Here is a 23,167-nt window from a genome sequence, read left to right as displayed (position 1 = left end):
AAGCCAGTGACCATGAGGTCATGTCTACGATCCCATGCTCAGACCAGTGACCCTGCAGTCAAGCTGATGAGCCCACACTCAAGTCGGTGACCTCGGGGTTTCCAACCTGGGTCCTCCACATCCCAGGCCAACGCTCTATGCACTGTGCCACCACCTGGTCAGACAGAGCATTTTATTTCTTAACATTTTTTCCCTCTTTTATACATTAAATTTATTGGGGTGACATCGGTTAATAAAATTATATAGGTTTCAAGTGTTTCTTAACATTCTAGATGACTAGATGAGCTGCTTGATGTGTATCCCCTACCATTGTTAGAATGTTGGATTACTTGTACTAAATGTAGTCATACTGTATTAATTAACACTTGATGATATTCTAGAAAGTGTGGGATAAGTTGAAACACTCCTTCCAATTTATCAAAAGTCATATGCTTTGAAAAAGGAACCAAAACAGTAGTTCCTTTTATATATTAAAATATTCTTTTTTTTTTTTTTTAAAGAATCAGTGCAAAGTTTTTTTGTTTTGTTTTGTTTTTTTCCCTGAAGTTGGAAACGGGGAGGCAGTCAGACAGATTCCCGCATGCACCTGACCAGGATCCACCCGGCATGCCCACCAGGGGGTGATGCTCTGCCCATCTGGGGCGTTGCTCTGTCGCAACCAGAGCCATTCTAGCACCTGAGGCAGAGGCCATGGAGCCATCCTCAGCGCCCGGGCCAACTTTGCTCCAATGGAGCCTTGGCTGTGGGAGGGGAAGAGAGAGACAGAGAGGAAGGAGAGGGGGAGGGGTGGAGAAGCAGATGGGCGCTTCTCCTGTGTGCCCTGGCCGGGAATTGAACCCGGGACTCCTGCACGCCAGGCCAACGCTCTACCACTGAGCCAACCGGCCAGGGCCAAAATATTCTATTTTAATATCTCCTATCACTAGTAGAAAATTTCAATTTCTGAGGTTGGATTATACCCACAGGAAAGAGGAATGAGTTCTTTCAATGTATTTGAAATTCCTTTTAATCTATATTAATTATATCTTTAAATCAGTATTAATCAAAACTAAATTTATAAGGAATGGCAGACATGAATGGGAAAGTTCATTAACTTTTTTTGTTGTCTCTTCTTTGGATCATAAATAGTATTGTTACCACCCAGGCAGAAAATCAGAAAAGAAAAAAGTTGTGAGGCACAATTTACCTTTTGTTTCTTGAGGTTTTTTTAAACAGATGGAAGGAAATTACTAAAACCTATGTAAAGTTTTAGTAATTCTGAAGTCTACTGGAGCTTTTTTATAAACATTAATAATTGACTTTTGAAAAAAGAAAACATGTTTTTTTATTATGTGGTTTTAAATATTTTTACAGTTAAAATTTTATTTATTGTATGTTGAAATTAAAGAGAATATGAGCTCATCATTTTATCCTAATTGTCAAGTAACATTTTGTGACTTTTAAAGCTGGATTTAAAACTATTACTAAACTGAAGATGCCTGTGATTAAAGTATAGTCAATGTTCTACTATACTGAAGCAGCATTTTTAGTACCTAAAATAACAGTAGATTCTCCTGCATGATGGCTTTTATGTTATCATCATCTTTTATGGCCATATTGCTCGGGCATCAGATCTGCATGTTGCAAAATTGAGAAGCTAGCACTAAGTCTCTCAGTCTCTTTTCCTAATTATATATATATATATTTACATACATATATATATTTACATACATATATATATATACCCACACGCACATCCAATAATACATTTCTATTCACTCCTGGTTTTATATCACTAATATCAATTCTGAAGCAATAACTATCCATTCTTGGGCATTTTGGAGTTGTTTACACTAATTGTAAATAAATTGCTAAGACATCATATGAATATAATTCAAAGTTTTTATTTGAGATACATCATGTACTATTCTTTTGAACAAGGGGTTGAGAGAAGTGGTGTCAGCTGCAGTTTAGCTGCATTTTCATATGGCTTTGCATGATGATTAAAGATTATTCAACTGCTGGATAAAGATAACAAGATGCCTTTTGCCTTAACGGATAGCTTATTTCATTCTTCTTTTGAAGGAAGGAAATAACTAATCCCTGTGAGAAAATATAACTAAGAAAGCATTTTTATTTTTTCAGGTACTATGTTAAATAAAGATTGTGTTTAAATATTTCATATTTAGTTTACTTAGGTAACTCTCTCTCAAGGTAATATTCATTTAGATTTTTTTACTAACATTTACCTTCACTCTAATATTATTGTCTGTATGTAGATTCAGATTAAACTTCTCACAGTCTGGTAAACATACTTAATGACATAGCGAATTGCTATTAATTTTTGAAAAAAGCAAATGTATTATTTTCTAAGAGAATGTTGTTCATACTTTTAGTAAGACAATTGGATTTCTGGAAACTCCCAACTAAATATATTATATATGCTTTTTCCCTTCTTACAAAATCCCAAGAAAGGGATTTGTATGTTAACTGCAGTTTTTGCATGAAACATAATTGGGCATTATAGTATTTGGTGATTACGAAAATAATACATCTCAAACTAAAAATTTTAAAAATTACAGAAATGAATAATATAGGAAGCAAAAATCCTTCTTAAATATTCCTGCTGGTTCCCTAGCTTGCCTTCTGATAATCAAGTATTTTCTTCACATTAATTGATCAAGAAAATATGGCAACCAGTGAGTAGTAGATATATTCATAAGAAAAAGTATAATTAGGAAGTAACCTGAAGCACTGTAAAGTTTTTTTTAATTTTAGAATTAGAAAATTTATTAGTTCCATGTTAATGGTTTTAAAGCCATTTGAAAGCAGGTAGCTGTTGAAGAAATTTAAATTTTTTATTGTAATTAAAAATGATTTGGCTTATTAGGGATAAATGTTTTTGTCATTATTCTGGGTGACTGAAATTAATCTGTTTTATGGTGAGTTACAGAGGATATGAGGAAAAATATACTTGTTTTTTTAAATAGATATGGTCACCTCAGATTGATAAGAGTGTTATTATAAGGATTTATGATTACAAAGTATTGTGTTTTACATAAAGTTGTTTTATATTCCTAAATACTGATAGTATATTAAGTTCGTTTGTGCATAGTTTTAGAAAAGCGGGACTAATTAAAATGAAAACAGAATGAATAACATTAGAGTTCTATGCAGATTAAGGTTCTTCCCTTAAATTATTTAGGACAAGTGTTGACAGCAAAGTCACTGCCAACCTATAGCAAACATTACCCAAGAGATAAAGTCAGTTGAGTAGTAATTCACAGCTACTTCTTATATAATTTAACTATTGCTGAGTCTTTCTGATTTTTTTTAGGTGCTGAGGGTATAAACGGAGGAGAGGAGTCGGTAAACCTGAATGATGCAGATGAAGGATTTTCATCAGGGGCCTCCCTCAGCAGTCAGCCAGTTGGGACCAAACCATCCTCCTCTTCTCAGAGGGGAAGCTTAAGGAAAGTAGCAGCTGGTCGTTCAGTCAAGGATAAAGAAACAGCCTCTGCCATCAAACCCAGTGAGAGCCCTCGGGATTCAGTAGTTCGCAGGCAGTTTGTACCGCAACCTACTGATCTTAGTGTAGATTCAATTGAGCTGACACCGATGAAGAAACACCTGAGTCTGCCTGCTGGCCAGGTGGTGCCAAAAACCAATAGCTTAAGTCTAATCCGGACAGCCAGTGCTTCCTCAAGCAAATCTTTTGACTATGTAAATGGCAGTCAAGCAGGTACCAGCATTGGGGTTGGCACTGAGGGAGTTACTAATTTAGCAGCTAACAGTGCTAATCGATACTCAACTATCAGTCTACAGGAAGACCGGCTAGGTCATGCTGGAGAAGGTAAGGAGCTCCTCAGCCCAGGAGCTCCCTTAACCAAGCAGTCTCGATCCCCAAGTTTCAATATGCAGCTAATATCCCAGGTGTAGTTTTGACATCCTCTCTCATCTTTCTGCTTACCTTTTAAACTGAACATTTCATTGTGCAAGAAGACACTTCATCCCACATTGTGAAAATATTGGTCATCGTAATCAGATTTGATTTAGTTTAGGTATGTTCGTTCATACTGTATTTTGTATGGAAACAGCAATAAGGTTTTCTTTCCCCTCCCTATATCACCTATTTCTTGTAAATGTGTTTGTGAAGCAGTATAAAATGTTCACATTTTCCATGCCTTCCTTTCTCCTTGGGTGATGTGCAATCCATCGTAGGCTGATCGGTCCCATTTCAACACTGTGAGATTGAGGATACGTTAGAGGAAATGGTGTATATGATCCCTATGAAATGATTCTTTGGCTTTGTTTAAAAAAAAAAAGCAACAAAAACGGGTTTGTTCTCATAATCTATAAACTATGGTTACTGGGTCACATTTATTTCTTTCTTAACCAGGAGTGCCTCAGAGATTCTGCTCTGACTTTGGACTTCTCTGAGTCTGTGCAATCATTTTCTTGAGAAGCATGGGAAAGCTGGTAGACTGCTGCACTTTTTCATTAAAATGAGAGTGGCTCTTTTTCTCCCGTCTCCTTTAACAAATGTTTAGTTACTGAGGCATTTAAATCAAGTTATGGCCACCTCCATTGGAGGGCAGGGCTCTAAGTTGATTGTGTAATTGATAATGCACTTTCTCAATGGCTCTAGAGTCATTATTAACATGTCTTCCCTTCTCCCCACAAGGACATAAGATCATTTTTGTACTTCAAGTTTGAACAACTAACAAATCAGAGAATCCAAGGGGCATGTTCTATTTCCCAGGAATGACTGACACTTTGGTGCTGGGGTTTTGTGGGGGGGAGGGGCTGTTTGTGTTTAGCTTGTGTAGGATTGTGTGTGTGAGGGCAAGTTTTGATTGGCTTTCTTTTCCTTTGTGAGCTGATGATGACTGAAGTAGAACCAGTGCATCTTCAGGTAAAGAGAGGGATTTCTCAACCTACTTTCTGTGATGTCAGACTATTGGAGAAACCCTTTCAGCTGCTTTCTAGATGTACCTAAATTCAGTCAGATATTTTGGATTAAGAAACCTGAAGTCCTGATATCATATACTCCAAGGAAATACATCAGGGACAGATAATTGGCTGCAAACACTGACTCTTCAATGTGACACATTTTTATAGAACATTTCTACCAGGGGGTACTGACTTGATTTCTCCTACAAGGACCACACTGCCTTTGTGTTTAATGTAATGCAATTTGTGTACCTTCTAATCATATACCTGGAAAAGTATCTCATTTTTATAAAACTTTGAAATCATGCCAGTAAGCTAAATATTGAATGTATATAAAGTAGCATTTGATAACTGTGCTACAAAAAAAAATGCATTATTGATAAAAAAAAATTTAATTCTGATTTGGTTGGTTTAGATTTCATTGTGACTTTTTTGGGTCTCAGGTTCTAATGCTTGGTTGAAATAGAAAAGAATATATTGGTTTTTGAAAATCAATATATTGTGACTTGAACTTCTATGTGTTACCCTTCCACACAAAACATCAGAATTATTAGTGCTTTGTACATTTAGACATTTTAATTTTATTATTGTGATAGGAAAATATACTGAATTTATAGAAAGCAAGTATTCTCCTAATTAACAAAGTTTAAAATTTTATCTCAACCAATCTCAAAATTACAATGGATTTTGATAAACTAACCAGAAAAAAAATGCCTTTGTTTCCACACCTACAAAACTCCTCCTTCTTTTTGTAATTATAAGAGGTTTATTGTTTGTTTTTTTAAAGGATTTTCTGTTAGAATTACTTTGTTTATTGTTGTTGCTGTTAGAATCTTGATAAGAACAATAAGATGCTTGTTTGAATTTGGTGGTCTGTAATATTTTTCAGCTCATACTAAACTGGAAAACTAGAACCTGAACTAGTATCTACAAAATTGCCAAAGTCTGAGGTAAAGCTAAAAGTTGATAAATAGAGATTTATTGATTTATACATATATATATATATGTGTGTGTGTGTGTGTGTATGTGTACAGATATGGTGTGTATATGTATATAACACAGAGACATATTTTAGGTGTCCATTACTTCTGATTTAACTAAGAAATCAGATAAATGAATTATAAAATAGTCAAAATAAATGGAGTGTAAAGATCTATAACATAGTAAGGAAAGCAAAGTTTCGGTATGAAAGGAAAAGAGCATTGTACTTAAGGGAGTGCAATCTTAAGCATGGCTGGAGCTCAGTAACTTTTATGGCAAAAATCCTTAGTTGATTTAGGAGGCTGAAGGATTGTTTTTAATTCAACAATTGTGCATTTATTGGCATCTTTAACTCTAGTATGGTTTTAGTTAAACCACACAAAAAATATCAAATTACAGCAAAGGATGTGATAAATATTTTAAGATATTCCTTTGGTTTATTACAAATCCTATAACTGAAAAGATGGTTTTGAAAATTCTTAGCTTAGAGGATTTATCAGTGTGTATACATATACATAATCTATTAATGTTGCATGGCCCATAACATTTGTATTTCATTCTTTTAAGTGATGTGATTTGGGTCCAGCAAAGAAACTATTCATTTAGTTCAAACTTTGTATTCAGAATTTTACAACAGATTTCCTGTGCAAAATATAGTTTAAGTGGATTAGCTTAACAACCGTAAGTCAAATTTTGAAAGATTTTTTATATTCATTTGCATTATTTATTGGATTTAATTAAAAATAGCTCTCGGATATACAATAGTTGTTAAAAATATATGCCAGCAATACTCATACTGTGTCCTATAACGTCCTTTTGTTTTATACTTCCTAACTTTTGATTAAAGAAAAAGTCCTTTTATCTATGGAAAAGCTAGTTAGGGCGAAAATACTTGTTTTCTATAATAAAACAATTTTATTCCATTATACTGGGTTGGAGTAAGAAATATCTGAAGGTTTTGGGAACTCTTCTCTGTGACATTAATTTGAAATGTTACTAGAAAGCAAACTAAAATGTAAAGTGAAAAGCTAACTTAGAAGATTTTAAAGTAAGTATTTTAGATGGGGATGGTTGTAATTTGAAATCCTGACTCCTACCCTTCTGATAACCCTTCTGTGCCTATTTACTATGGAGTCAGAATTTTTGTACTAGCAGTAACCCTACAGATAATCTTGCTAGTCAGCTGACACCCCTCCCCCAGATCCTTAGGAAACTGAGGCTCAAAAAGATTGTGACATAATCAAGGTCACATAACTGAGAAGCAGAGCCAGACTGAGACTCCTGTCTCCCGTCAAGTGCACACTAACACCCTACTGCTTCCCTTTACTTGTGCTGTAGTAAATGAGTTATGTAACACTCATTTCTGCAGTTTCTGTACAATTTTGGACTAGTAGTTAGTGAATACAGCACATTAAGAAAAGTATTAAATCCAGAAAATGTAGAATAATAAACATAGATGGAGAAGTATTGGAAATGTAGGTATCTATACCACAGATATAAGGATAGATACATTTTTCTTGTTCTAATTTATGCCTTACTATTTTCTGCCACATAACAGTATATGCTGCCATTTTATAGTTGATTATATTACTGAGGATTTATTTAAATGTAAAAATAAACCCAATGAAATGGCTTCAATCAGTGATTTTAAAATAATTTCTGAATCAGCCAGCTTTCACAGTCACCTAGGTAGCACGTTAATTGTATTGCACAGTGGAGTATTGCAAAGTAAAGATTAAATTTAATTCCATTAATTTCTAATGTCAAAAGTAATTTGACCTTCTTTGTGCTTAGAGCAGATAGATAAAAGCAACATTTCCTGGGTGATTTAAAAAGGTTTTTAGTGGGAAGTTTATGATTCATAATGGAATGGTGACCATCATATTATTCAAGTGTATATACCATATAAAATGTCTTAAATGTGGTAGTCTCAGCTAGATAAGCTCAATATTTCCAACCTATATTCTCAAATTCTATTTAGTAGCTTTAATTATTATTTATTAGACACTGAAATACTGAAAATAACTTCTTTAATTTTGGTTTGTTTGCACTATATTTGTGACTATTGTAATGAAGTGGGGTGTTTTCCCTACCTCACTTGTAAGGTTTGTTATGGGTCCATTTTGAGTACTTTCGGTGTTGACAATCAGTTGTCTCATTTAATTCTATGCATGTTCATTTGTAAATAAAAAAAAATTAGTATGTGTCTTTAGGTGGTAGCACATTATTTATACAAACACTGGCAAGGAGCATCCCTCCACTTCTGATCTTGCATTACAAAGGAAATTTTGTTTTGAGGTTTCTTAAATCAGTATTTTGGTTACGTATTTAGTTTTTTAGTTTAAAAATATTTACTAGGTTATGCCATTGTTTGGAACGTCCATAAGAATTTTAGAGCAACTTTTCTATACTATGGCTATGATAAACAGTCTGAATAAGATACTTTTTATCTTTCAAATGGAATGATTATTGTCATGTTTCAAACCACCAAGTTGGTTGAGACCCTTATTTGTAATACTTTAATTTTTTCCAAAGTGTTTTTTAGAAACAAGTTGTTTGAAAAACAACTAGATAGTATTGATAACTGAAACTCTAAATATCTGGCATTTTTGCCAGATTATAAGAAGTTGGAATGCAGTGTAAAATTGTGAACAGTGCAAGTAAAATTACAAGGTGTTTATGTTGATTAATGTAAGACATAAGTTTTGGTATTACCTGTGTTATATACCTAGTAGGTATATCATATCGGCACTAGACATACGTAGGAAATACTGTTCATAGAGTCATTCAATGTGTACTTAAAATATACTAGATTTTTGATGGTGCCAGAATTTATATGGTGATCCTAAACCATAAGAATTAGAGGAGTCTTTATGAAGACACCACCCAAACTTCCCTTGCCCGTGAGGGCACATTTCTTATGAATCGAACCAGAAAATTTTCGTAACTACAATCTCTTCCATATTTTTGTAGTTTTAGCCATGGGTCACATGGGAAATTTCTACAAGAGCAGACAGTTCAGGATAGAAGTTAGCAGACAGCTGGGAACGATGGGCAATACCTGGCAGCATAGTAAAGAACAAAATACAGTTCTTTGTTTTGCTTCTGGATTTTGAGAAAATGTTTACAACTTAGGCATATTCAGATTTCCACTATTAGGCTATTGTGTTTAACATAGATCTTACCCAAAAAATTAGAAATTAGAATTATGTGTGACTTAAAGTATTAATGAATCTATATATATATAATATGTGTGTGTGTATATATATACATATACATATGTGTGTGTGTTTGTGTGTGTGTATATATATATATAATTGTCTGTGTGGAAGTAGGGTTAAAGAAATTATTATATTTTCAAAGAAAAATGAACTTAATTGGGCAGTCCATCCCCAACTATAGAATTAATATCAATCTGGTTTGCTGTATGTGAATGTCAGCAGCTTAGTGTTAGTATTATTGAGGGAATTCTTTATGTCTTCATTGATTATACAATTTACCAAAGAAAATGTATCAACCAAATATAATTTTTAAAGTACTAACTGTTAAGGGGTAAGGCTACTTTAACATGAAAGATTGCTTTCTAGTCCTGGGGGGGGGGGGAATAGATATTAAAATATTCTTTGAGCTGAAACATAGATGTACAGTACCTACAATATTCTATATGAGGTTTTCTTATTATGTTAGTAAAATGTCAACATTTATAATTCCAGCAAAAGTACCAGTTTAAGGTTAAGTTCAAATATTGCTGTGGCACATTTTCATGTCTCCTTAATTCAAATTAAGGATTCTGTTCATCAGTATTGAATAAAAAAGGGGTGAGTTCCTAATATTAATATATTGTATGATATTGTGACCTTTTAAAAGTAAATTTGAGGGGGAAATTATTGAAATGAACCTTTTCAATGGGCAATGGCAATTATATCTAATAAGTATGATATGGACTGAAATAGTATGTTTACATAATTTATGTACGTGGTCACTCTGGGTGTATTTTTTCTTTGCAGAAAAACATGATTGGATTATAAAAGCTAGAATACTCTTTTTCAATATAGACCAATGAGAACTAAAGGATTTACTTAAATTATTAAACAATGGGGTTTTTAGAAAACATGAAATGTAATTGTATATTAACTGATGTTCCAAACAGGTCCTATGTATTATTTTTTTATATCAGGTGGTAGTTAAAAAGGAATGAATGTATCATCAGCTGTCCTGGAAAGAAGATTGGCTAACAATTACTAATGTAGGTTTGTGGGTTGTATCATCTTAACTGAATTAAGAGATTATGCTCAATGCTCCATGTGTTTTAAAATATTTGTAATAACTACATCAACTACAGTGAATCTTTTTTATTCTGAGAATTATGCTGGCTTTACATTCAGTTTAAATGGTTAAGTGGAACAGTATAATATGGTACAAAAATGATTTTCCCCATAATAATTGGGCTCTCCTGATCTACAGTTTCTGAAGTTTCTACCACTTGAGCATTTTGTAGTCTGATCTCTGTCAAATGGACAAGTAAAAAGGAAACATCCTACTTTCTCTTACTTGCTTCATAAAAGAATATGGAATGTATAGATCAGCTCTTTTTTTTTTTTAACCAGCATCAACCTATAGCTTGGTTTAAACTTCCCAAGTATTTAGAGAATAGTGCTGGTGAAAATTTAAATAGGATAGGCATGAAGAAAATATGATCTTTATTGACTGATGTCCTTTCAAACTAGGACTAGTGAAAACCTTCATTTTTTTCAGAGCTGAAGAAAAAAACTGCACATTTAAGATCATATTTATTGGTGCATGTAAGCCATTATCTTAACTGTTATACTGAAACTGGTTAATACTGTTGATTGTTGAAATGTGAAATGTAGTCACTGTTGACCTGTAAATATCTGCCAGAGATGAAAAAATGAAAAAATATTTTAAGATATTGTAAATAAGGATGTATAAAATTCATTATCAGTCTGCAATGCAGAACCATATCTAAGATGTTAAATACTGTGTTTCTTGAGAGATGTGTAATTTTTCCCTAGTTATATCTAATTACATTAAGAATGTAAATTTTCTTTTGTACAGTATAACAATACAGCTTTATTTGGCTTTTGACTGGATTTTCCTGAATTAATTTCATATCTTACCTAAATTTGATACCTTAGAAAGATCTTTTGTTGCATTTTTTGGAAGAAGTTTATGTATGTCTGAGCCTTTTATTTATTTGACACCCTATTAAAATAAGAGTTTATAAAATTAAGACAATATATAAAACTACATATAGCACTATAAAATAAGAGTGAAGGTGAAGGCAGAAGTAAAATTAATATATAAAATATGTGCCATATGTTTCTGTATGTTATTGTTGAGAAACAAATTTGTCTCTGAATTTTGTTCATTGATTGCTTTCTCATATGTGCCCACACCGTGGGGCTTCAGCAGACCAAGTAACTCCTTGCTCAAGCCAGTGACCTTGGGTCCAAGCTTGTGCGCCTTGCTCAAACCCGATGAGCACGAGCTCAAACTGGCAACCTCGGGGTCTCGAACCCTGGATCTTCTGCATCCCTGTCTGACGCTCTATCCACTGCGCCACTGCCTGGGCATCTCTGAACTTTAAAGCATCTAAATGCAGCCCTGGCAGGGTAGCTCAGTTGATTAGAGCATTGTCTGTATACACCAAAGTTGTGGATTTGATCCCCAGTCAGGGCACATGCAAATGCAATAATTAATCAGTGCGGGGTTGAGGGACTATGTTGAAAAGGTGAAGTGATTAAGCAAAGAAACACTCTTAGACACAGACACCAGTGTGGTGATCATAAGAAGGAAAGTGGGTGGGGGGTAGAAGAGGGCTCCACCCCCACATAACAGGAGTCAGCCAGGGACGGCACGAATCAGTGGAACAACAAATAGATGTTTCTCTCTCTCTCTTTTCCTCCCTCTCTCTAAAAATAAATAAATAAAAAAAATGAAAATAAAAAAAGAACTGTATAACCTGAAACCTGTGTAATTAATCAATGTCACCTCAATGAATTCAGTTTAAAAAGGACCTCACACTACTATTCCTCTCTGGAGCATGCCTGCACCTACTTCCCTTATTCCCTGTGCGCACTCTCTCTGGAGCTTGATGGTGCCTGACCCTACCCCCCCACCCCACCCCACACAGGGTACCTTTGCCTTTCTCCTAAGCTCCAAGGGCCCTTCTGCCCCTGTAACTTGCTTCCTGAGCCCACACAGCCCAGCTGGCTCACTTCTACTACCTCTAACTTTCTAATTAAACTTTAGCTTATAATTTGGAAAAAATAAATCAACCACTGAATGCATAAATAAGTGGAACAACAATGTTTCTCTCAAGGGGAAATTAAAAACAATTTAAAAATTTAATACTTGTTCATTTTGAAAACCATAGAAAATATAAAAATATAAAAGGGAAAGTCATTAAGATATTCCAATAAAATAGTGAATATTGATAAGATCCTTCACACATACATAACTGTGGCCCAGGTCACAATATTTTATGGTTCAAAGATTATTTTTCCATTTGAATTCGATAATAACAACTACCATTTATTGGGTGATAGAATGTGCCAGACACTGTTTAAACACTTTAAAGACAATGCATTACTTCAATGCTTGATTAATACTGAGGCAGGATAGTAAAAAGCTAGCAAAATTCCTGGGCAAGTAGAATAAGGAAACTGATACAAGATCATTAAACAAGGCCTAACAATTTGACCAATTTACAGCTATATAGCGAATCCAAGACCTTATCTTTCCTAACCCAGGACACTTGAGAGCAAATGGTTTATACCTCTCCTCCATGACCAGAGAATAACTTAAATCACCCTGGTCAGGGAGCTAAAGGACAGAGACCCAATTAATGCTATTTGTGCCAGTCAAATCCAAGGATTGATGAAGTCAGGGGAACTAATAAAAACCCGGTTAGAGCCAAGCAGACCCAAGATAAAAGTTACCAGGAAAGCTGACTAGAGAGTAATCTCAAACTCCCCTATATGCTCACTTGGATGAATCAACATAATGAAGAATGTACCTAGAAAGCTGATGAATATTCTTCTGACACCCTCCCGTATGAGTCTCACCCACAAAAGAGAGATTTTGTTTACTTATTTTTTGTGACAGAGAGAGAGGGGACAGACTGACACGAAGGGAGAGAGATGAGAAGCATCAATTCTTTGTTGCAGCTCCTCAGTTGTTCATTGATTGCTTTTCTCATATGTGCCTTGGCTAGGGGGCTACAACAGAGCGTGTGACCCTTTGCTCAAGCCAGCAACCCTGGGCTCAAGCTGGTGAGCCTTGCTCAAAACAGATGAGCCTGTGCTCAAGCCACTGACCTTGGATTTTGAAACCTGGGTCCTCCGTGTCCCAGTCTGACACTATCCATTTGCGCCACTGCCTGGTCAGGCCATAAAAGAGAAATTTTAAAGACACTCAAGATTGCCCTGGCTGGATAGCTAGGTTGGTTAGAGCATTGTCTGGAAGCACGGAGGTTGCTGGTTTGATCCCCAAGTCAGGGCACATACAGGAACAGATTGATGTTTCTGTCTCTCTTTCCCTCTTTCTCTAAAAATAAATAAATAAATAAAATAAAATAAAACCCACCAATGCAGCACTCCCATGCCCCTTCTTGGACATGAACTTTTAATTTCCTTTATCCTAAACCCTAAGGGTCCCCCTGGGACTTGCAACCAGGAGAGCAATGGGCAATGGCAGTTCATCTGAGCTAACCCACTGAACCTGTCTTCAAACCTCCTTTTCTCAGACTTTCCAGTGAGCTGACAGCAGCCCCATCTTGGCTCACTTCTTTCCCATAACATTTCTAGATTCAAAGCAGTCCCACCTAGGCTTCTTCCTGTTGCTTCTATCCTAGACCTTTCCTTGTTTCACTGTCCCCAGCTTTAATAAAATGTACTCTCAAAAGATTTTTTTATTCTAGTGTTTGCAAATCAGAAGCACAACTAGGCCAATACCCAAACTGACCCAAAGAAGAAAGAAAACCTGAGTTCTTTTTTTTTTTTTTTTTTTTTTTCATTTCTGAAGCTGGAAACGGGGAGAGACAGTCAGACAAACTCCCGCATGCGCCCGACCGGGATCCACCCGGCACGCCCACCAGGGGCGATGCTCTGCCCACCAGGGGGCGATGCTCTGCCCATCCTGGGCGTCGCCATATTGCGACCAGAGCCACTCTAGCGCCTGAGGCAGAGGCCAAGGAGCCATCCCCAGCGCCCGGGCCATCTTTGCTCCAATGGAGCCTTGGCTGCGGGAGGGGAAGAGAGAGACAGAGAGGAAAGCGTGGCGGAGGGGTGGAGAAGCAGATGGGCGCTTCTCCTGTGTGCCCTGGCCGGGAATCGAACCCGGGTCCTCCGCACGCTAGGCCGACGCTCTACCGCTGAGCCAACCGGCCAGGGCCAAAACCTGAGTTCTTATAGTAAAACTACACTTGCCTGACCAGGTGATGGTGCAGTGAAGAGCATTAACCTGGGACACTGAGGAGCCAGGTTGGAAACTGAAGTCACTAGGCACAGGCTCACCAGTCTGAGCACAGGGTCTCAGGCTTGAGTGTGGGATCATAGACATGACCCCACTGTTGCTGGCTTGAACCCAAGGTTGCTGGCTTGTGCAAGCGGTTACTGGCTCAGCGAGAGCACCCCCCCCACACACACACACACAAGGCACATATGAGAAAGCAATCAGTGAACAACTAAGGTGCTGCAACTATGAGTTGATGCTTCTCATTTTTCTCTCTCTCTCAAAAAAACCAAAACAATACAATACATTTGAGAAGAATGAGTTCTACTTTCTTAGCCTCTGGATTGGTCCAAGATAGTAATCCTTTAAATAACTGATGGTCTGGATAACAGTCAAGTGGTCTAAATATGAGAACATCCTTTCCTGAGTCCTTAAGGGAGAAATCAGAGGGTTATAAAGAGGTTTGCTATATATCCAGGCATTGCCAGGGGACTGGAAAGTTCGAGTGCCCAGGCTAATTAAAAGTAAGAATGGAACTGTTTCCTCATACCTCAACCTACAGTACTTGATTACAATAATATAGCAGCATGACTATAGTGACTCTACTTCTTCACTCTATTCCTCACAGGCGACTCTGCAGTTTTGTTTTGAATGAATGAATCCAAATATATTGGCTTTCTGTTAGTGGGTAATACTGTCTCAGCAGGTTCATTCCCCTTCTTCATTATCTCTTCCCACTTCTGATCATTCTGTTTTTCCTGTCTATTCATTCCATTAGCAATCTCACCATATCTCCATATTGAGTGCTCCCGCACTAATTCTCTTTATAGAGTACTGTCTTCCCTCCTCCTTATTCCTAACCTTTGAGATACGCGGGATCCCACCTTTCACGCCAAAATAGGTAAAAGTTTAAACAAAAAAGAACATGAATTCATTCCCATTATATTTTTCTTCAAGAGAAAGTATCTAGAAAAACAAATGAAGACTTTTAAGATTCCCTCAAGGCAGAAAAAAACCGCTCAGAACGTTACACATCAACAAACCGCCTCCTAACCAATCAACGGCTTCTCACTTCCCCGGAAGCGGAAAGTCCCAAACTCAGCGCCCTGGGATTTGTTTTCTTCACGTTTCTTGGTGGGCGGGACTCGCAAGTTGGCGTCGGATGGCCCGCAGAGCCATCGCTCTCGGCCGACCCCGCTTTCTATTGGTTTCCCTGGGCTCCGCCCCCTGAGCAGGGCGGGAGATTCGGTGTGCATAGTAGGGTTCCCGTCCCCCGCCAGGACCCAGGTATTTGGCGCTCGATCTTGCGACCCTGCTACTTTGTGACCGGCTCCGGCACCATTTAGAATTTGGCCTTCCCCCTCGGCGGAAGCCGCCTTCCCTGCGACGACCCCAGCAGGAACGCCAGACTGACGCTAGGCGGCCGGAGCCGCGCCTGGAGGAGAACTAGCGGTGCGTGGTGGGGCTCCCGCGGAGCCCGCCTCCCTCTCCTGCTGAGCTAGGAGATTTGAGGTGAGTCACGGTGCGTCCAGCCCCGCCGTCTACCTGGAGCGCGTGTCCTCGGGCTTCCCCTCGGCACTCGGAGCAGGGTCGCTCCGTCTCCCCCTTTTTCCTCCCCAGGCTGTCCCCCGAGCCCCGCGGTCGTGAGGACCCAAGGCTACCGTAGCGCAGCCAACTAGTCAGCGACGCTAGGCCCAGGCCGAAGTCGGTGAATACATCTTGGGGTGACAGGCACGCTCTGGACAGACCGTTTTCCTGTCTCTCCAGCAGTGACAGGACTTATGGGCAAGGGACTCCTGTTACCAGCATGCCTGTTTCCCGACATCAGGAACCTTGTGATTGTAAAGATAGTTATCTATAACGAACGAATTACAGTGTCCTGGGAGAGGAGCAGGCACCTTTAGGGCTGAAGAGGAAGAGATTTCGTTCCAGAGCTACCCCTGGAGCAGGGGTCGGGAACCTTTTTGGCTGAGAGAGCCATTGAACGCCACATATTTTTTTTTCTTTTTTCTTTCTTTTTTTTTTTTTTTTGTATTTTTCTGAAGCTGGAAATGGGGAGAGACAGTCAGACAGACTCCCGCATGCGCCCGACCGGGATCCACCCGGCACGCCCACCAGGGGCGATGCTCTGCCCCTCCGGGGCGTCGCTCTGCCGCGACCAGAGCCACTCTAGCGCCTGGGGCAGAGGCCAAGGAGCCATCCCCAGCGCCCGGGCCATCTTTGCTCCAGTGGAGCCTTGGCTGCGGGAGGGGAAGAGAGAGACAGAGAGGAAGGAGGGGGTGGTGGTGGAGAAGCAAATGGGCGCTTCTCCTGTGTGCCCTGGCTGGGAATCGAACCCGGGTCCCCCGCACGCCAGGCCGACGCTCTACCAACATTTTTTTATTTTTATTTCTTATTAAAGATTTGTCTGCGAGCCAGATGCAGCCATCAAAAGAGCCACATCTGGCTCATGAGCCATAGATTCCCAACCCCTGCCCTGGAGCGGAACCCTTACCCAGTCTAGAAGCACCAAATGAATCCTAACTGAACAGTCACCCTGGAACAACACTTGGTTGTAAAATGTTGCTAAGCCAGGCTCCTTTGGTAGAACTTTCTTTTTAAGTTAAAAGGATGTTGATGTATTGTCGCTTTCCAGCCAAAATCCCAGTAGAACCATCACACACCTTTCCCTAGTTAAATTGTTATCAGAAGAAAGGTAGCATGGTGTAATGTACACCTTGGTGTAATGGCAACAGACGATAAACGGACAGTTTTGTTTTCATCGTTGATTCATCACTTTTTCTGTTAGTCAGATGTGATATAGAGAAGTACAAGAGATCTGCATGATTAAGTTGAAGTTTAAAGTAAAAATACCCATAATAGGGAACATTTCATTAGCATTTTTCATATGCCAAACACATGATTTCATTTAATCCTCTGTCTCTCACACACACACACACACACACACACACACACACACATACACAAAGGGGTTGTGTTCTTAAATTTCCTTTAAAAATTTTTTTTTACAGAGACAGAGTCAGAGAGAGGGATAGATAGGGACGGACAGACAGGAATGGAGAGAGATGAGAAGCATCAATCATTAGTTTTTTGTTGCGACACCTTAGTTGTTCATTGATTGCTTTTTCATATGTGCCTTGACTGTGGGGCTACAGCAGACCGAGTAACCCCTTGCTTGAGCCAGCGATCTCGGGTCCAAGCTGGTGAGCTTTGCTCAAACCAGATGAGCCCGCGCTGAAGCTGGTGACCTCGGAGTCTCAAATCTGGGTTCTCTGAATTCCAGTCCGATGCTCGATCCACTGCGCCACCGCCCAGTCAGGCTGTGTTCTTAAATTTTGCAGCAAATTCTTTATTTGCTCTTAAAGGAGTGGGTTGCAGTTTTAACACTCATTTGGTGCTGCTGTATTTATTGCCTTGCTTTGTTGTTAAGTACCCAATCCACAATTCCACGGGTTTTCGTAGAAACCCTGAGTCCAGATAAATTTTGAAGAGTTTTATTAAAAGAGGAAACTTATTAAATATGCCAGCCACATATAGCTTACACGGGGCCGCTGTCCCAAATCGTGTGCATCTATAATATTCTAGGGGCTGGTTATATACCCTTAATTATACATGGGCGGGGAAAAAGCCTGATATCAAGGCATAAGCTTATAACCTTTGTTTTCACCTACACTATACAGGTTTGTGGAAAAGGATGAAAGGGAGAGGGGATGGGACACAATTCATTAGCAAGTTTATAACTTGTTTATAGGATTCACAAAAAGACGCTTCTACACATTAAAACTAACAAGGTAACAACACAGTGGTAAAAATGTCACTTTACATATTAAAAGACATTCCTATATTTTCTAATGTTCATTTGCTATTCCTTTGTCCAGAGATATATACATTAACTACATGCTTTCCGGAGGGGAGAGGTGGTTTCTATGGGGACAAATGCCTGTAAATGGCCCATTAATTTAAGAAAAGGTTTAGTTTAATTTTTCTCTCCCTACACCTGGCTAGCTATTCACTCGCTTCCTTACAGGTGTGGGGGAAGGTCAGAGAATCCAAATCTCCTTCCTCTACTCATTTACAATACAATGCTATCGGCCATCTTGGTTTTATGCTAATCACACAAGTACAAAGATCATTTACAAAATCTCTCTGCAGGTCCAGCCCAAATCAATAAAATATTTTTTAAGCTTCCTAAAATATTAATATTAATTTTGTAGCTTTTGGTACCTTACAACAGTTAACTCTTTGAAAGGAGTCCACTTAAAAATTAGCAGGCTGGTCCGGGAGCTCAGTTGGTTAGAGCAGTGGTCTCCAACCCCCAGGCTGTGGACCGGTACCGGTCCGTGGGCCACTTGGTACTGGTCCGCAGAGAAAGAATAAATAACTTACATTATTTCTGTTTTATTTATATTTAAGTCTGAATGATGTTTTATTTTTAAAAAATGACCAGATTCCCTCTGTTACATCCGTCTAAGACTCACTCTTGACGCTCATCTCGGTCACGTGATACATTTATCCGTCCCTCCCTAAAGGCCAGTCTGTGAAAATATTTTCTGACATTAAACCTGTCCTTGGCCCAAAAAAGGTTGGGGACCACTGGGTTAGAGCATTTTCACAATACACCAAGGATGCTGGTTTGATGTCCTGTCAAGGCACATACAAGATTCTACCAATGAATACATAAATAAGTGGAACAACAAATTTATGTTTCTCTCAGGCAAATCAATCAATAAAAATAAAAAAAAACAACAACACTCAAGACCAGGGGTCCCCAAACTTTTTACACAGGGGGCCAGGTCACTGTCCCTCAGACCGTTGGAGGGCTGAACTATAAAAAAACTATGAACAAATCCCTATGCACACTGCACATATCTTATTTTAAAGTATAAAAACAAAATGGGAACAAATACAATATTTAAAATAAAAAACAAGTAAATTTAAATCAACAAACTGACCTTTATTTCAATGGAAACTATGGGCCTGCTTTTAGCTAATGAGATGGTCAATGTGCTCCTCTCACTGACCACCAATGAAAAAGGTGCCCCTTCCGGAAGTGCGGCAGGGGCCGGATAAATGGCCTTAGGAGGCCGTATGTGGCCCACGGGCCGTAGTTTGGGGACCCCTGCTCAAGACTGTGGTAGACTGCAAGTGGCAAAACGCCTTTGTAAATTCAAGGCTTAGCAAAAGGCTAAGGTCTCCCCACCCACCTCCATATTGGCTATGAAGCTGAGTATTTGCTCTCTTGCTTAAGTTGCTGGAAACTATTTACATGCCCTTCCTCTCACTCTTTGTTCAGATGTTGGTTGATTTCACTTTTGCATGGTTGAGGGATTCCTGTTTATGCCTTAGGAAACTTCCTGTTTTTGCCTCAGATGTGTGACTGTATCAAGGACTTCCTTATTTGCAAATGGCTATATAATAAAGCAAACTGGGGCTATGGGGCGCTCATATGTTGCCATCAGCATTGAAGAGGCCTCCTGATCCCATCCTCTTTTCTTGATGAGTCTATTTTAATTCCACACCGTTCTCACTCAAGACCCAGAATTTCTAGCCGCGCTGGTCCGCAGCACAAGACAGTGCATTTTATTACATTTTATTGTGATTCTCAGGTGGTGGTTTTTTTTTTTTTTTTCTCCAGAAATTCTTGTAGAAAAAGGAAGGAGAGGTTTCTTTCAAGGTCTTTATAGAATTTTCTTCACTTTGGTGATTCTGTGTTATATAATAGATGCCTTAAAAATCTGGAAAAACCATGTAAGTGGATTTGGCTACAAACAACACCAAGTTAGATGGCCTCTGTCTGGGCATTTCTTCTGTAAAGTACGATAGGAAAATAGCATAGGACAGTATTCAGTTGTCTAGTGTTGGGCAGATAAAATATATTATGGTAACTTTGTTAGAGATAGCGCTGCCCCCATGGAAGCCTGTCGCCCAGGTGATATTAATGTATGTTGGGGGTGGGCTATGGGCAGGCAGGATCCTTGTAGCCTAGGGCTTGGTTTTAGGACTAAGCCTTTCCCACCCTTTTTGATGTGGGGTGGTACAATCCTATCATGCCTCAGATAAGTGACTTTGTATTAGAGACTTCCCTATTTTGTATATTGGATTAAAGGTTTTGATTTCTGCACTATAAAATGGGGGCAGAACAGGAGCTTGCTCTCTCGGTTCCTGAGATTAGCATTAGAGAGCAGAGCAGAGAAAGGCCACGTGGAGGAGGCCAGGAGAAGCAGCCAAGATGGTGGAGTGCTAAGTGAGAAGACAGTTTGTGCAGAGAGAAGGAAGGAGATGGGAAACAGAGGTGAATAAGGCTGGTGAGCTAGAAACCTTTGATTCTAGGAAAGTCAGATAAGTCAGTAGCTTTGTGAGCACTGAATGAGTGGGTTTTGGAGCCCAGTGTGTGTTTTTACTTGCCCACCAGGTGCAAGCTAGGATTAAAGATAATAGCCCATCAGTTCATGGCTCCGTTGTTTCATTACCATCTGTCCAAATCTAATGTGAACCTGCATAGGCCAGGCGGCTGTGATGGTGGCCTTGGATACTGGCTTAACATCTAGATACTTGTTTTTAAATTTTACTTATAATTTTTTCTCTTCTGGAGGGACTACTGAACTTAATGAGAATCATGTAATTGACCTTTTCTCCATTTTCACTTTGATTGTCAGGGAGCTTAAAGCTCAAAATTCTTTGTATTTTATTTTCTGCTTTTCTTTATATTTTCCCTGATTCAGACTCCCTGTCAGTATCTATCTGCTTATTGTCATTGCTTCAAATCCTTTGTAGAACACAGCATTACAGTTTATTTTCTTTAAGAGAGAGAGGGACAGACAGGAAGAAAGAGAGAGATGAGACGCATCAACTTGTTGCTACACCTTAGCTCATTGATTGCTTTCTCATGTACCTTCACGGGGGGGGGGGGGGGGGGGGGCTCCAGCTGAGCCAGTGACCCCTTGCTCAAGGCAGCAACCTTGGGCTCAAGCCAGTGACCTTTGGGCTCAAGCCAGCGATTTTGGGTTCATGTTGTGATCCCAGACTCACACCAGTGATCCTGTGCTCAAGCTGGTGAGCCTGCACTCAAGCCTGCAATCTCAGCATTTCAAACCTGGGTCCTCAGCATCCAGGAAGACACTCTATTCACTGTGCCATCACCTGGTCAGGCCACAGTATTACAATTTAAAGCAATGTAGATTATGCTGAATCTGACCATACTCTTAAAAGTATGCGCAGTATGGCCCTGGGTGGTTGGCTCAGTGGTAGAGCATTGGCCCAGTGTGTGGAAGTCCTGGATTCGATTCCTAGTTAGGGCACATAGAAGCACCCATCTGCTTCTCTACCCTTCCCCCTCTTCTTCCTTTCTGTCTCTCTCTTTTCCCCTCCTGTAGCCAAGGCTCCATTGGAGCAAAGTTGGCCCGGGCGCTGAGGATGGCTCTATGGCCTCTGCCTCAGGCGCTAGAATGGCTCCAGCCTCAACAGAGCAATGCGCCAATTAGGCAGAGCATCGCCCACTGGTGGGCATGCCGGGTGGATCCTGGTCTGGTGCATGCAGGAGTCTGTCTGACTGCCTCCCCTCTTCTAACTTCGGAAAAATACAAAAAATAAAAGTATGTGTAGTAGAACTAGTGATGATTAACTTAATGAACTGGAAACCTAAAGCATCTTTAGATGTCTTTGGACATTTGAACTGCCATATGAGAAAATGATTAACATATATTGAATAGTTTCCAGATCAAAACAAGCATTTTGGATAACAAATTTGTTTTTAGTGGTGGGAGAAATGTGTCATGTAATGGAATGATCAGAGACTTTGTAATTAATCGAACTTGGATTTCAGTCTTAACATACTTTCTAATAGCGTGAATTTGAGTAATTTTATTATTTAACTCAGTTTACTCATCTATAAATAGGCGGGAATTATATATATATTTTACTTCAGTGAATCTGAGAGTTTAATGAGCTGGTATACATAAAACTGCCTAAAACAGTTCCTCAAAGAAACTTTATTTTTTACAGATACAAAGAAATAATTTATTGTATACAAATGTCACGTAGATGTGTTAAACTTTTTCTCTGTAATAAGCACTGTCATGACTAAAAAGTTAGCTCAAGCACCACCTGTGGTGGTGCAATGGGTCAAGCATCAACCTGGAATGCTGAGGTCACTGGTTCAAAGCCCTGGCTTGCCTACTCAAGGCACATATGGGAGTTGATGCTTTCTGCTCCTCCCCCTTTCTCTTTCTCTGTCTCCTCTCTCTAAAATGAATTTTAAAAAATAAATGAATAAAATAAAAAGATGGTTCAAAAGGGTATATTCCACTGGCAATGGTCACATAAATTATAGATAAAGTATTATCTTTTTTATTTTATTTTTTAAGTGAGAGAGACAGAGAGATGAGAGGCATCAGCTTGTAGTGGCACTTAGTTATTCATTGATTGCTTCTCATAACTGCCTTGTGGGGGCAGCTCCAGCTGAGCCAGTGACCATGTGATCATGTCAGTGATCCCGTGCTCAAACCCTCAAGGCGGGCACTTCATGCTCAAGCTGGTGACCTCAGGGTTTTGATCCTGGGACCTCAGCGTGCCGGGTAGATCCCTATCCACTGCATCACCACTGGTCAGTCTAGATGAAGTGTTATCACTGTACACAAAGTATAAACCTAATAGAATTGTTGTGAGGGGTAGATGAAAATACATATAGAATATTCAAAACTATGTCTAGTACGTAGTAAGTGGTCAAATTTTGGCTTCGTATCTTTATCCACCTCCCAGTCCAGATCTTCCCAGTTTCTAA

At 39.1% G+C, this 23,167-nt stretch overlaps 2 protein-coding genes across 9 annotated transcripts in view; both read left to right on the top strand.

The window, feature by feature from the left end:
- The window catches only part of HYCC2 (hyccin PI4KA lipid kinase complex subunit 2), a 72,858-nt gene extending 61,839 nt beyond the window's left edge, over positions 1-11,019 (top strand). For all 7 annotated transcript variants that reach the window (XM_066346120.1, XM_066346122.1, XM_066346121.1 and 4 more), the window contains one exon: positions 3,317-11,019. In XM_066346120.1, the coding sequence (XP_066202217.1) occupies positions 3,317-3,918 (602 nt within the window). In that variant the 3' untranslated portion in view covers positions 3,919-11,019. The remainder of the gene's footprint in view (positions 1-3,316) is intronic.
- A 4,613-nt stretch (positions 11,020-15,632) lies between these two features.
- The window catches only part of ORC2 (origin recognition complex subunit 2), a 57,005-nt gene continuing 49,470 nt past the window's right edge, over positions 15,633-23,167 (top strand). The window contains exons 1-2 of one of the 2 annotated variants that reach the window (XM_066346127.1): positions 15,633-15,900; positions 16,009-16,096. The gene's annotated coding sequence lies outside the window, so the exon portion shown is untranslated. The remainder of the gene's footprint in view (positions 15,901-16,008; positions 16,097-23,167) is intronic. The other variant, XM_066346126.1, reaches the window with a different exon arrangement.

Source organism: Saccopteryx leptura, chromosome 7, assembly GCF_036850995.1.
Source record: "Saccopteryx leptura isolate mSacLep1 chromosome 7, mSacLep1_pri_phased_curated, whole genome shotgun sequence".
Taxonomy (NCBI): Eukaryota; Metazoa; Chordata; class Mammalia; order Chiroptera; family Emballonuridae; genus Saccopteryx; species Saccopteryx leptura.
The sequence above is the reverse complement of the archived record's forward strand: the minus strand, read 5'-3'. Positions and strand labels throughout refer to the sequence as shown.